This window comes from Rhopalosiphum padi, chromosome 4 (assembly GCF_020882245.1).
Source record: "Rhopalosiphum padi isolate XX-2018 chromosome 4, ASM2088224v1, whole genome shotgun sequence".
NCBI lineage: Eukaryota > Metazoa > Arthropoda > Insecta > Hemiptera > Aphididae > Rhopalosiphum > Rhopalosiphum padi.
The window spans coordinates 54457190-54470672 of record NC_083600.1 but is presented as its reverse complement, the minus strand read 5'-3'; the positions used below and the strand labels follow the sequence as shown (position 1 = coordinate 54470672).

At 27.9% G+C, this 13483-nt stretch overlaps 1 protein-coding gene across 1 annotated transcript; it reads right to left on the bottom strand.

Annotated features, from left to right (window-relative positions):
- Nucleotides 1-260: 260 nt before the first annotated feature.
- Nucleotides 261-12296, bottom strand: LOC132929612 (uncharacterized). The gene is made up of 5 exons (XM_060995086.1): nucleotides 11889-12296; nucleotides 11570-11737; nucleotides 11028-11120; nucleotides 4606-4804; nucleotides 261-996 (listed from the first exon to the last, which is right to left on the bottom strand). The coding sequence occupies exons 1-5, from the start codon at nucleotides 11995-11997 to the stop codon at nucleotides 741-743; spliced, it is 825 nt and encodes a 274-aa protein (XP_060851069.1). The 5' UTR covers nucleotides 11998-12296; the 3' UTR covers nucleotides 261-740.
- Nucleotides 12297-13483: the final 1187 nt, after the last annotated feature.

Sequence of the window (13483 nt, the reverse complement as noted above, 5' to 3'; positions counted from 1 at the left end):
AATGAATATAGGTATTGATCTTAACTTGTAATATTTTTTTTTCTTGAGATTATTCAATTTCAAAGTACAAATAACCTCGGTTCTTTCATCTTCTTTCGTTCTAACGCGATGAATGGTTTCCTAGAACTTTCTTGAATGATATTTACAGTTGAGTCTTATAATATACTCAATACTCATATTTCTATAAATATGATATATTATAATGCATTAATTCAATATTGACATAGTTTGTGTATTGGTAATAAAGATAACATTGCGAATACGTATTGATTAAATTTTAATCGTTTATTTATAACATTTTAATATTATTTACTGAAATATAAACATTACAAGTAAAACACAATATTGTAATAAATTAGCATCATATATATATAAATATAGTTATACCGTATACAAATAATTTAATCGTATAGTTAAAAATATAAAATTAAAATAAAGTCGCTTATAGGAAACCGTTGTTGCGAAATGTGATATTGAGTACCTACGTTCGCATTTGTACACTCAAATAATATTATTATGTTAATATAATCCCGAGAGAGCATATTACCATTATTATACGATTGAAAGCAATGATGTCGGACGCGCAAAAACTACCAAATACATAGTTAATAATAATAATAATAATAATACAAATAAATATAGGTTCGTGGACGTTGGGTTGACGAGGTCACATAGGCGTGACCCTAAAAAAATCAAAATTATAAAAACAATAATATGTCAGTTTGTTGTCATATTTTTATTTAAACGTTTGCGGGAGTGGGCTGTTGTTGGCCAGTTACACCATTTGAGGCAGTGATGGTTCCGGTGTTGTTGGACTGGTTAAGGTTCAGTCCCATGGCATGGACTAACCAAGTGACGCCCTGCACGGCCGTCTCTCCAAATGCCTGTATTAACGCCTCTTCACTGGGGTCTACACCTTCTTCACCTTCTTCTTCACTCTCTTCTTCACCCGATTCCGTGCTATTGTTGGACTGCTCTTCCGGTATATCGATTACTCTATATTACATAAACAAGACAGAAAGAAACGTGAAGAATTTAAACATTATATTAATATTTACATTTTACGAACACTGTGCAAATACGTCTATATAGGAGATGTCACATTATTATTTCATGGTATGTTAGCAGGACGCTAAGGTAATTTACACGTGTCATTTATAAAACCCTATTGGCTGATCACAGTCTTTTCAGCCCTAAAAGATGGCTATTTTAGTAACCCGAGCATATTAAGTGGACTTAGAATTTAATTTTTAGACGATCTTGTATATTTCAGATAATTTTATAGCACCAATGACAAATTATCATGGGGTCTACTAATATAATATTTGGAATTACTAATATTTAACTAAAAATAAATTATTAATTGAAAACTAATTACTCAACGAATTTGTAAGAAAGTATTTTATAATGAGGTTTACATAAATATAGTTTTGATATTATTACAGTTCTAATATAAAAATGCTATCAAGTCATAAATTAAAAAAATTAATTTTCTTAAAATGTATAGTAAAGCTTAACATTCCGTTATTATAAAATTGGATAAATGTATACTTAAATACGTGGTATGTAAATAATAAATTAAGTATAAGAGAAAATATTTAACTTATAATACTAAAGTTATAGGTATATTTAAAAAAAATCATTTGGTAAAAAAATATGTGTATCTTGAATCTAACTACAGTAGGGTTTCGAATGTCTCGATAATCTGAACGAAATTGTGGAAAGGGGTCGTCCGGATTATCAATTTGTTGGGATTACCTATGACTGCTTACATGGGGCCATTTTTAAGTACTTTTTTCCACAAATATTAAATCACTATAAAGTATGAAACGCGACTAATAATCGTTATCAACGTATGAAATCTGACGACACAAGTGTGTGATATGCAGTCTAAAAATCGTTATGATTATTATATTATTGGTCTACATAAGTACAATAATGGAACGGTGGCGATGTACACCCGATTGCCGTTCGGATTAGCCTGTATTCGGATTATGGAAACCCTTCTGTACTAAAATTCTATGTCTTTTAATTTAAAAACAAATATTTATTTAAATAATATTTTAAATGTTAAAAAAATGTCTTTAAATTGTTATTTTTATTCATTATTTAAAAATGTATACTTGCAAACAGGTAAAAAATATAAGTTGAGTTATGGACTTATAGTTACTTTATATCATGTATAAATTAACTTTAATAGGTAGTAATAAATAAAGAAATTTTAAAGACATTTTAGGGACAATTCAATGAAATGATTAATAAAAAAAAAAATATTCTATAATTTCAAACACTCGATTAAAAGTAAAAGAATCTAAAAAATAACAACCTATTCTGTTGAATGGAAGTAAGCCCAATGCACGGTGGCTACGTTATAAGAATAACTATAACATTGTTCTATAATCATATCGATATGATACACCTATTTGATACTAATCACGTACCTATTTAACTGCAAGTCTCGTATTACTATTAACACATCCTTTTCTCATAACCCATCTTCTAGTCACGTTCCTGTACACTTTCAACCTTCAGCAGGCACGTAGCGTTTGACACATTTAATATAAATAGTACTAGTGAAGAGACATTATTAGATGGTTATATCTTGTATAGTTTCACAGATCGAGCGCATATACTTGTTGTGGCCCACCAGTATCATTGTCGTCACAAGTCTCTGTGTCTATTATTAGTTATATTATAGTAGAATTAACTTATACTAATTATACATAATTTAAATATTTTTTATAGAATACATTTTTTTTTATTTCGGTACTGACACGATATTCGATGTGTCGAGTGTTTTTTGATATCTAGTAACAATAACGAAAAACCGTTTATATTATTATTGAAAATAAATTTTAAATGTTATATTATTATATTAACATATTAGTGAGTGTGCTGCAGTTAATTGATTATTTGAAAATAAAATTAAATATTAATCGTCAGTATCAAACTTCAAAATAAATAATATAATACTTTTTTTGTTTATTTAAACTAAGTAGTAAGTAAAGGAATATTAATTTATCACATAAATATATATTTATACAATTTTTAAAACTATATTATTATTCATAGGTAATATCAACGATAGGTAGCCACTAGTCATCTTCCATAAAAAGTTTCATTTGTATATTTTGTACCTTTTTTACATTTACTTATTGTTTTCTATAGAGCAGATTGTAATCATATAAAAATAAAAAATTGCTCCACTTGGAATCTAAAATATTATTTAAAATACTGCAATTGTAAATTTGTGAAGAAATATATTATCTATGTATACTAACTGTCCCCGTGCACTTCGTTGCCCGTATAAAATGTATCCGGGTTAAGTTTGGTTGCCTAATGCTAATATTTAGTGTGAGGATAAAAACTATTTTTAGTTTTCTGATTTGGTGTATAGATGATGTTTTCGACATATCAACTTTACAGAACTGTACTGCCCAGCGTTGTATTTTTTCAACCGATTAATCGATTGTGTATCATTCGTTAAAACTACTTAAAAGTAATCTATTATTAAAATAATCGATTAAATAATCACACAGCCCTAAACATAATAAATAGGTAATATATTGATGTCATTAATTGGGATAAAAACTATCCTATCTTATGACTGAAACAAAATTATACATATTGATCATAATTTCATTAAAATCGGTTGAGTAGTTTCGGAATGCATCGAGAAAATCATACGCATCGAGTACCAAATTTTTATAAATAAGATATATTAGTTAGGTATTTTTAAATTGTACTTTTTAATAATTCATTCACTCTATACATTTAAATATTTATATAAATATCATATTTAAAAAAATAAATTAAAAATCACAAATGAGTTATAACTTTTGAATGAGGATAATATAAAATATTTCTACTTATTTACAATAAAATTATTTTAAATGTATTTATAATACTATTATACTAATACAACTATAAACTTGTAATTATTATATTTTATTAGTAGGTATTTATTTTTATTGAATATTACTTAGACTTAATGTGACAAACGATGCAATTGGGATTTTATAATGAAATAATAAACTAATATTTAGAACTTTTTTTTTTGATAGGTAAGAAATCTTTAGTAATCCAATTATTTTTTAATATGAGTTGTATCAAAAACATGGGATGACAAAAAGTTGGTTCTTAATTACCGAATTGGTTCCCAGAATGTCTACAGCCTAAAAGTAACATACGAAATAGTTTTGATGATTTTTTATAATGATAAATGATGATAAAACTATGTTGAATCAACATTTTTAAATTTATTTTTTCCAGATCACTTTCATGGTTAGTGTAAAAATTAATATATTATCATTCTAAAATTATTGATTAGTACGTATTGGAACCAATTCGTAAACTTTATTTAATTCGGAAACCATTTCGTATTACCCAAAACATGATGTAACACGTTATAGCTGATTTATAACAGATTTGAACAACAATATACTATGCATACCTATTTTTAAACTTAAAACTTATGTTTGATCGATACGATGATATATTATGTACCTATATTATATTAGGCTAAACAATTTTAATTCGCTTTCACATATGTCATATTTTATAAATTGAGAAAAAATGAACTTTTGTATTGAAGCATATACTTACGTAGAGTTGAAAATTAATCGATTTTGGTCCATTTTAAAGCATCCCATGGGAATTGAGTTTTGCACTTCGTTTAATAAGGTGGATTCTAACTTTAAGCAACCGTCGAAGTCTTTTGGCGTAGATGAGTTACCCACGAATCGAGCGCACAGTTGACCGAATCCGACCAACACGTCCATACACACGGGTTCTGGGTTATTTCCTGTGACATATAATTTAGTATGTAACGTTCTGAAGGTATACGATCAATTAGTACATTGGTAATTTGTAAAATAACTCGATGACGAAAAAAATTGTATTTTTGCATAATGGATAAAACGTATTTAAAAAAAATAAGTTTTTTTGAAATTTGTATTCAATAGGTTTTGTATGTTTATGACATAATCTAGAAATGTCATGAAAATACAAGATTATATAAAATTATATTATCGTTATACTAGAAAAAAACAATATGGTTTTAATTAGTGACTGAATGACAACTGATAAATAAAAACAAAGGTTTAAAAAAAATTGAACAAAAATGAAAGTTAATATATAGTGTACTAAGAATTAGATCGAACAATTTCTTCAGAAGCACCTATAAGGTTTCGGTCAATTACGTTTCTATTGTTGCATGAAATATGTTCATTTTCACGGTTGATTAGTTTAAGAGAAAACACACTTTAGATAGCATTATTTTTTTCATGTTGTAAATTGTCTCATAAAATAATAAGCACATTTATTAAGTAATGTGTATAGATACATGCCAGAGATTATGATATTTTATACATTCACAATTTAATCATCATAAAATTAAAGTAATCCCTGAATTATATTACCAAAATATTTTTATTTTTATATTTATATAAAAACACTTAGGGCCGGTTGCACAAAATTATATTGGTTCAATAAATAGGTATTGGTCCAATAAATTGAGTATTTGAATTATTGAATCGATAACTTATCGACCGTTAGTCACTCTATTAATTCATTAATTTTTAGGCCCAATTTTGGTCCAATAAGTTTTATCGGTTCAATAAAATAAAATTAATGAAAGTTTATCAACATAATAATGAGATATTTGTTTTTTATTATTTTTGAATAAAATGTAAATTTGCATATAATTTTATAAAAAATATAATATAAAAATATAATCATTATCAATATATAATATATAAACAATGATATGTGCAGCGATTTTTAATATTTATCCATTGATAACACATTTTATCAAACTGATAAAAATTAGGGAGCCAATAAATATTCGGATCGATAAAATAAATATTGGATGTTTTTTTTGCAACCGGCCATTAGACTTTTAGGTTTAATATGTTGAATGATAAAATCAGTTTAAGTATTGTACAAATTACAAATACCTACAGCTGGTTGATTTTATTTTTAATTAAAAATTAAATTAATAACTCTTAAGCTTTAAACAATGTTAATATTTTAAAATTATTTATGGATATAATATACAAAGCAGAGGTACTTACGTTATAAGGTAATATTTTATTAAACAACAAGAGCATTAAGAAAATTAATTGAATCTTAAACGCATGCATTGTCATTATGAATATTATACAAATTAAAAATGAACTACTTAATGAACTATTGATATAAGTACATATCATGCGATCACGTATATTAATTTTTATATAATATAAGCTATAATGTCTTTTACATATACATATCAGTGGTGTAGCCAGGCCCACTTCGAAATATTAAAATATTATTTTAATTTTTAATGGTCTATGAAAATTGCAACAAAAATCTTAAATTGTATTTTACAAAAATTGATCAGCCTCCCCCCCCCTTCCCCGAAGAAAAATCCTGGCTAAGCCACTGTTATTACATATATATTATTTGTAGTCATGTGTGCATGGCATAGACACCTAAGTATAGTAATATAGTTCAAGGGAAAAAAGTGTTAAGATAATAATTGCCATCATAGTATCATTGTAATTTAATGTTATTACCTTGAGACCGGGTTGAAATCATAAAAAAATCCTTGTCAATTTTCAGTTTTAATTATTAATGAACGGTGAAGGCAAAATATTTTATACCCAGTCATAGTTGGAAATTTGACATTTTGTGGGGGGGGGGGGGGTGCTTGAATAATCTTAATTACCCCCTCATACAAACAAATCAAACAATATTTTTTTTAAATTATTACATATTATTATGTATATTACAACTCAAATAACAGTTAATTTAAAGCAATGTATCTATTTATTGTATTTAGCATCAGTTAAATGCATCAATAACATTTTCGATATTAATTATCACTATATCATTTTCTATGTACAAAATTGTCTAGTTGCTAAAGCGGTTCTTGCAACATATAAGTTCGTAGCAATGTCTTTATTTTATGCATGCTAAAAAACTTCTTTCACATGTAGTTGATGCAATAGGTAATGAAATGGCTACTTAAAGAATTTTGAATAAGTTAGGTAATAATATATACTTTTGGTTAACACTTTTTAGTTTTTTTTTAAAGTTTCATTGTTAATTTTATTTTATTTAGTTTCTAAAAGTAATATATTGTTCTTGAGTTCTTCGCCACGATCATCTCAGATTGAATACTCATTTTTGATAAATTAAATAAACCCTGAAGTTAGTTGATGTAATAATATGTACTTAATATCACTTAATAAAGGCTACCGTGATAATAAACATTTTATATTAAGTTACTTGATAATGATAAATGAAAAATACACTTTCTTAATACACTTGCTTAATTTAAAAAATATATCAACAGATATCACTAGGGAATAATTCAAAAAAAGTATTTTAAAATATTTTCACATATTATAATTGTATATTATGTATTGAACACTTGGTGTTTAAGAATGAAAATAATTATTAATTATTTTATTTACAAAGTTTCAGCAAACAAGTTTTACTTAGTTACAAGATTTTGGCAATTGTTGTAAAATAAGTATTTTATACTTTGAAGCATGTTCAATAATTTTGGGGGCTAAGCATTCCCAAACACCTCCTAATCTTCACCTATGTATTTAGTGTTGGCATTGTAATGAATCATGACTTAATATCTGGACCATTTCGATAACAATATGTATCATTGACATTATCATTCGCGAATCATGATTATAAATACTAGACTGTTATGAATAAAGTGAAATATTTCACTGTAGCTTGTAATAGGTACCTACTTATGCTGTGCATAGAGTTACATTAGTTACAAATTTAAAATATTGAATTGATACGGTTTATAATAATAAAAAAAAAAACATCATAGTGGACAGTGGTGCAGTAAGGTTGGGCTAATAAAAATGTGAAATTGAATTTCCAAACGATTGTAATTACTTATTTATCGTATAAGAAACTATAATATAAATAGTTAAACGAGATACATATTTTAAAATTGTAACACGCAGAGTGAATTTAGTCGTTGGAAAAGACTTAACAAATATAATGTATATATATAATATTATAAATTGAAAGTGTATAAATCTAATTGAAATATCACATACATTATCGTTATACTTGTATTAATGACTAATGATATTTAAATATGAACAAGGACAAGTTTTACCACATATCATTAAGATGTGGCAGTTAAGTTGGGTTGTAGTGAGTGATCGTCAAATTATAGTTGAACATTATTTTACTAATTACTATCCGTTCGTTCTGATACCTAAATGATGGAATTTATTAATATTTAAAAATAATAGTTATCTATAATAATTAATAACGTATTGTGAATTACTGCTAGATAAGTACCTATTTATTCGAGGTTATATCTTATAAATGAAACAACATAAAAAAATTAACGTTGATTTTTTTTGAGTAAAAATTCTAAAAATAAAATTTTAAATTATGTAGATTTATATTGTATGCTGATACTAGGTAATACCAAACAAGAATTCATAAAAGTTATCGTAAATATTATTGAACAAGAAATTATTTTTGAGGAACTAAATGTTTATGGTTTTTAAGTTAGTTTATTATAATTCTTTTGTATTATTTGTATTTTAAACGATAAATTAACTGAATAATAAAAATAACATGATTGTATGTGTAAATAAAAATAATATCTTTAATTACGAAACGAATGTATAAAGATTGCAATTAAAAGTGTAAACAATTATAAACCAAACTGTTTTCTGTAAATTATAACAGACCGTTACTAATTTAGATACTTATTTCGTGATTTTATTATATTATAATCCTACCGGATATTATTTCGTGAAAATTGACATATTTTTAAAACACGTAAAAAATAAGATGTGATACAAATTAATCAATTATTGATGAATTTAAAGAATGAATTAAAAACTATTTTCATGGTAAATTAACATTACCTGTATTTTATTTAACATTTTAAAAATAGGAAACTAGGTATTAATAATATTATTGTAATTAGTTTGAAATGAAAATTATATTTTATAGTACCTATTGTACATGATGTACCTATATTATATTTACCTAACCTAACCTTAAACACTTGGTACCTAGTTAATGAGTAATGAATTTAATTTCAAATATGTAGTCGAGAATTGTAAATTTATTTTAAAGTCGTTAAGGATGCAAGAATATCGACTGTCAGCTATAATGTACTTGTTAATAACATTATAAAATGCATAACAACCAAACACTTAGAAAACATTGATTAAATATCACAATTTGAATGTTTAAGCCGTCAATTATATTAATAAGATAACTAATTAACTGCAGTTACTCTATAGTGAAATATTACAATGGTTTGTAAATTAATTTTAGTTTTTTACATTAGTATAAATTATAAAAATGTTAAGTAATAATTATAAAAAAAATATATTATTTAGTTACAAATATTAATATTAACAAACATTTATTGTTATTTTTATTCTCAGCTTAAATATTTTTATCTAACAGATAAACATGAAACATTAAAGAAGAGTGTCAGTTGTGGCGATAGTGGTAATAGGGGGGGGGGTGGTAAAAATCTTTATGTACAAGCAACATAAACCCAATTCATTAATTTTTGTTATTTATTTTACATTTTATTTATGAAATGTGTATTTTTAGTAATAAAGTTAGTTTTGTAAATTTATTTAAAATAATATAATTGTCAATATAAATAACTATAATTGTTTATTGTTACCTACTATTAAAAATTTCTCTGCATGATCGCCATGTAATAATGTTATAGTAGCTTTGAATAAAAAAATACAAATTTGGATACCTGTATACTTTTACAAATAACTTGTACACAATTTTCTACTATCAACATTTCATAGACCAATAGTACAATTGCTTTTCATTTATAATAAGTTTTTAAATATGTAAAATATTAAATTTTAGAATTATATGATATTCTATATTGTATTATTTGTATTCCATACATATTTATTGAAAATTACGAGTATATCACTTTATTATAAAAGGTTCTAAAATATAATGCACTACAAATTTATTGTGATTATCGTACACATTTATTTTTCTTTTGGTCATAATTATTTTTGTATTTTTAATAGATAAAAAAATAATAGATAATGTTTTTTTTCCATGCGAATAACAAAGTGATAGGGTTAACTTCAAGTTTGGAAGGGGTAAACCCACTTATTGCAATTGGCGCTTATAAAAAGTCAGTTAATTAAGTATACTAGTAATAATTTCGAATACATTTCCGATTCTCAAAAGAGTCTTGATAAATTGTAAATTGAGTACTTTATTTAATAATAAATATTATAAAACGTATAAATATAAATAATATAAATCGCAGGTGCCAGGTAAAATATTAATCCAAAGACTCAAGAGTTTTTTATGTTTATTATACCGTAAGGCATCTATGAATACTAACTAGTAACTATACTAGCCTGTAGTACTATAGTAGTTTCTACTTTTTTATGTAATAGATGAAAAAAAATATAGCTCGTGTTTATTTACCGTTATATTAAAAAGTAATTTAAATAACATCGTTGTTCTATTCTTTGTATAAACACAACCATCATCGAGTCGATTTCGATTTCACGTGCCATTGTCAATGTCATGACGGTGTTTAGGGATTGAAGTAGTATATAATATCGTAGTTTATATCTCTTCTAAGATAGTGAATGTACCTCCTACATAATATGTTGTCTGACGTATAGCTTATACGAAAAAAATGACTATATGCCATTGTCACGCCGAGCACAACAAATACAATATGCAAAAGATTCAAATATTGTCGTACAAGTGTACAACAGTAATTTTTCGTTGTTCGACGGACCGTTAACAAACTAACGTATGGTGTGTGTGTGTGTGTGTGTGTGTGTGTGTGTCCCAAGAAAATCGACAGGACAATTGAACGATAGAAATAATAATAACTGTACGATTTACAACTATACCGATTATTACATGGATATGTAATAATACGTAATGAGTGGACGTGTAATGCAATTATATATTAACGGTTTAATCTTAATGATAATATAATAACATTATAATATACTTTGGCTTACCCTTGATGACACCGTTTTGGACGTTGCCTTTACCGTAAGTCACGTTCACGGCTATCGACTCGATGTCCGGCACATACTTGAACTTGACGCACCCTGTGAAAAAAACGCACACAAGGACCGTTCGTTGCAGGTTTAATAATAATAATAATTAGGAAAAACTGTTGTCACGAGTAAGACGATTCGAACGATAATGTCTTTATATAAAGAATAGTCATATTATGTACGGCGAGGATCACCAGATCACCAATTAATATTTTTGGAAGACCAATTTAGGATTTCAGGAATACGTTTTAAGGGTCTATCAAAATGTAATCTTCATATTTATTCAAATAAAGTTAAGGAAAAAAAAAAATGAAATGAAAACTTATGAAAACTTGAACATTAAAAACAAACAATTTAAAAACTAAATCTCTTCTCTATGGGCCAGATTAAGTTTTCGTTTAAAATAATAATAATTATTGCAAAATTTGCAATGTCACAGTGAGTATAATGTTATTATGATTGTCGGCAATAATATATAAATTAGCTGAAAAGCTACTCACCTGGCGACGTGGTCAAGTCCAGGAAAGGCAGACTCATTCTCAGGCAGCACACGCACGACTTGAGTTCCGGACTTTGGCACTCGCACCGTTTTTCCGGCACTTGTTTCGAGTCGGCTTTGAGTCCGCTCCTCGGCTGGATGACGCCTTCCAGTCCGGTCCATAGCAGGTCTGGAATAGGTAACCAAAAACAAACAAATACCACCGGAGACTACCATTAATGTAATATTATTACAGTGTGGTGTACATTATTTTTTTTTTAGTTTTCTCTACACAAGATCACGTAAACGCGACTTTTTGTTTTTGCCTCGCGCTCTCTCACCCGTGACGGTAGACGACGGCGGTACGTTGGCGCCAGAACACGCTGCAACGGTGCACGCCATCGCGGCCAAGGCGCACCACCACGTTGTAGTTGAACGACGATGATCCATCACGAATTGCGCGTATACGACGTTTGATATGTTATGCACACGACGGCGGTGCGAGACGATAATATTATGACGAGGCGACGATAATGATGAATGCAACAACAAAAACAACAACAACAACGATAAAAAACACGTCCAACACGCAGTCGATCCCGTTCTGTCTGCGGCGGCGGTCACTAAACGATACTATACCGGCAGTCGGGTCAACGGGTCACCCACTTGCTTCCCCCACCGGTTTACCACTTTCTTTTCAGGTATGAGACGAGATGACGGCGGCGGCGGCAGCAGCTCCTCCGTGCACGCGACGGCGGTTGCAGTGGCGGCGGCGGCGGTGACAATAGACGTATTACACGCGTTCGAAGCGAGTGCATCGACTAAAAATTTCGCTTTCTCGGTGACGCCCGCGCGGCTACGCCCGCCTTGCTTTCTATACGTACCCGGCCAGAGATTATACCACACCGACTTTCCCCGTGTACATGAATCATAATGTACTACGATACATTTACATATTATAGCCATGACAAGATCTGTACGCTTAGTATATACCTATCTAATATATATAACATCGCGTTTACACTGTATAATATGTATAACACGTTATGCTCAGGATTTATCATTCCAAAAATATTCAAAACTCTCAAAATTAAAATAGTAACCATATTATTCTTCGATGTTATTAATTGGGTAATTTTGTGTGTGAAGATTTCAGCCTCATCCCCACCTTAAAATAGAATAGCCACATTTGTATGCAGCGTTGGATCCAGATAAACTCAAGAAAAAGTCGAACGCTCCACCCCTAAAATTTCATTCGCCTCACCTTTCCCCGACAAATACAACTATCAATAAAATGTATCTATTAAATATTTAAATGTACAATACTCGTACGATTTTATTATCTTTTATTATTATTATTATCGATAAACACGCCATTCACAAATTATATACCGAAATACCTAGAACTTGTATCTAATCGTATTCAATAAAATATATTTAATTTGTATATTAATGCTATTAATATTTACGTATACTATTTACCGAATCTGGGACAAGACACACACATTAGGAAATAAGTATCAAAGGCGAAAAAGGCATATTACATCAGTTCATCGATGAGGCGATTTGTATACAAGAAAAATAATTCATCGCATAGCTAGATTAGATTGATTCAAAACTGATAAAGAATATAATATGTTTCTGATTTGGATAAAACAAATAATACTTTTAAATAAAACATTTATAAGCTGCTTTATATTGTTATGTATCAAATGAATTAGTTGTAAAAAATTATATAGTAACAATAAAATTCATAATGTATGACCAGTGGAAAAAAAGTGACTCCCCCCCATAAAAATTGTCTACATTTAATAGTTAATACTGCATGTCTGCATGTATTATATGTGAACGGAAACGTAAACGTTATTTAGCATAGGTAATCTATACATTATTATGATATACCACTATCACGATATACTCGTAGATCTGCTGGTGT

Coding starts and splice junctions, on each gene's coding strand:
- LOC132929612 (XM_060995086.1), bottom strand. CDS start 11,997: ATGGATCATCGTCGTTCAACTACAACGTGGTGGTGCGCCTTGGCCGCG. Junction 11,738..11,888: donor GCCGTCGTCTACCGTCACGG/GTGAGAGAGCGC, acceptor TACCTATTCCAG/ACCTGCTATGGACCGGACTG. Junction 11,121..11,569: donor GGACTTGACCACGTCGCCAG/GTGAGTAGCTTT, acceptor TTTTTTTCACAG/GGTGCGTCAAGTTCAAGTAT.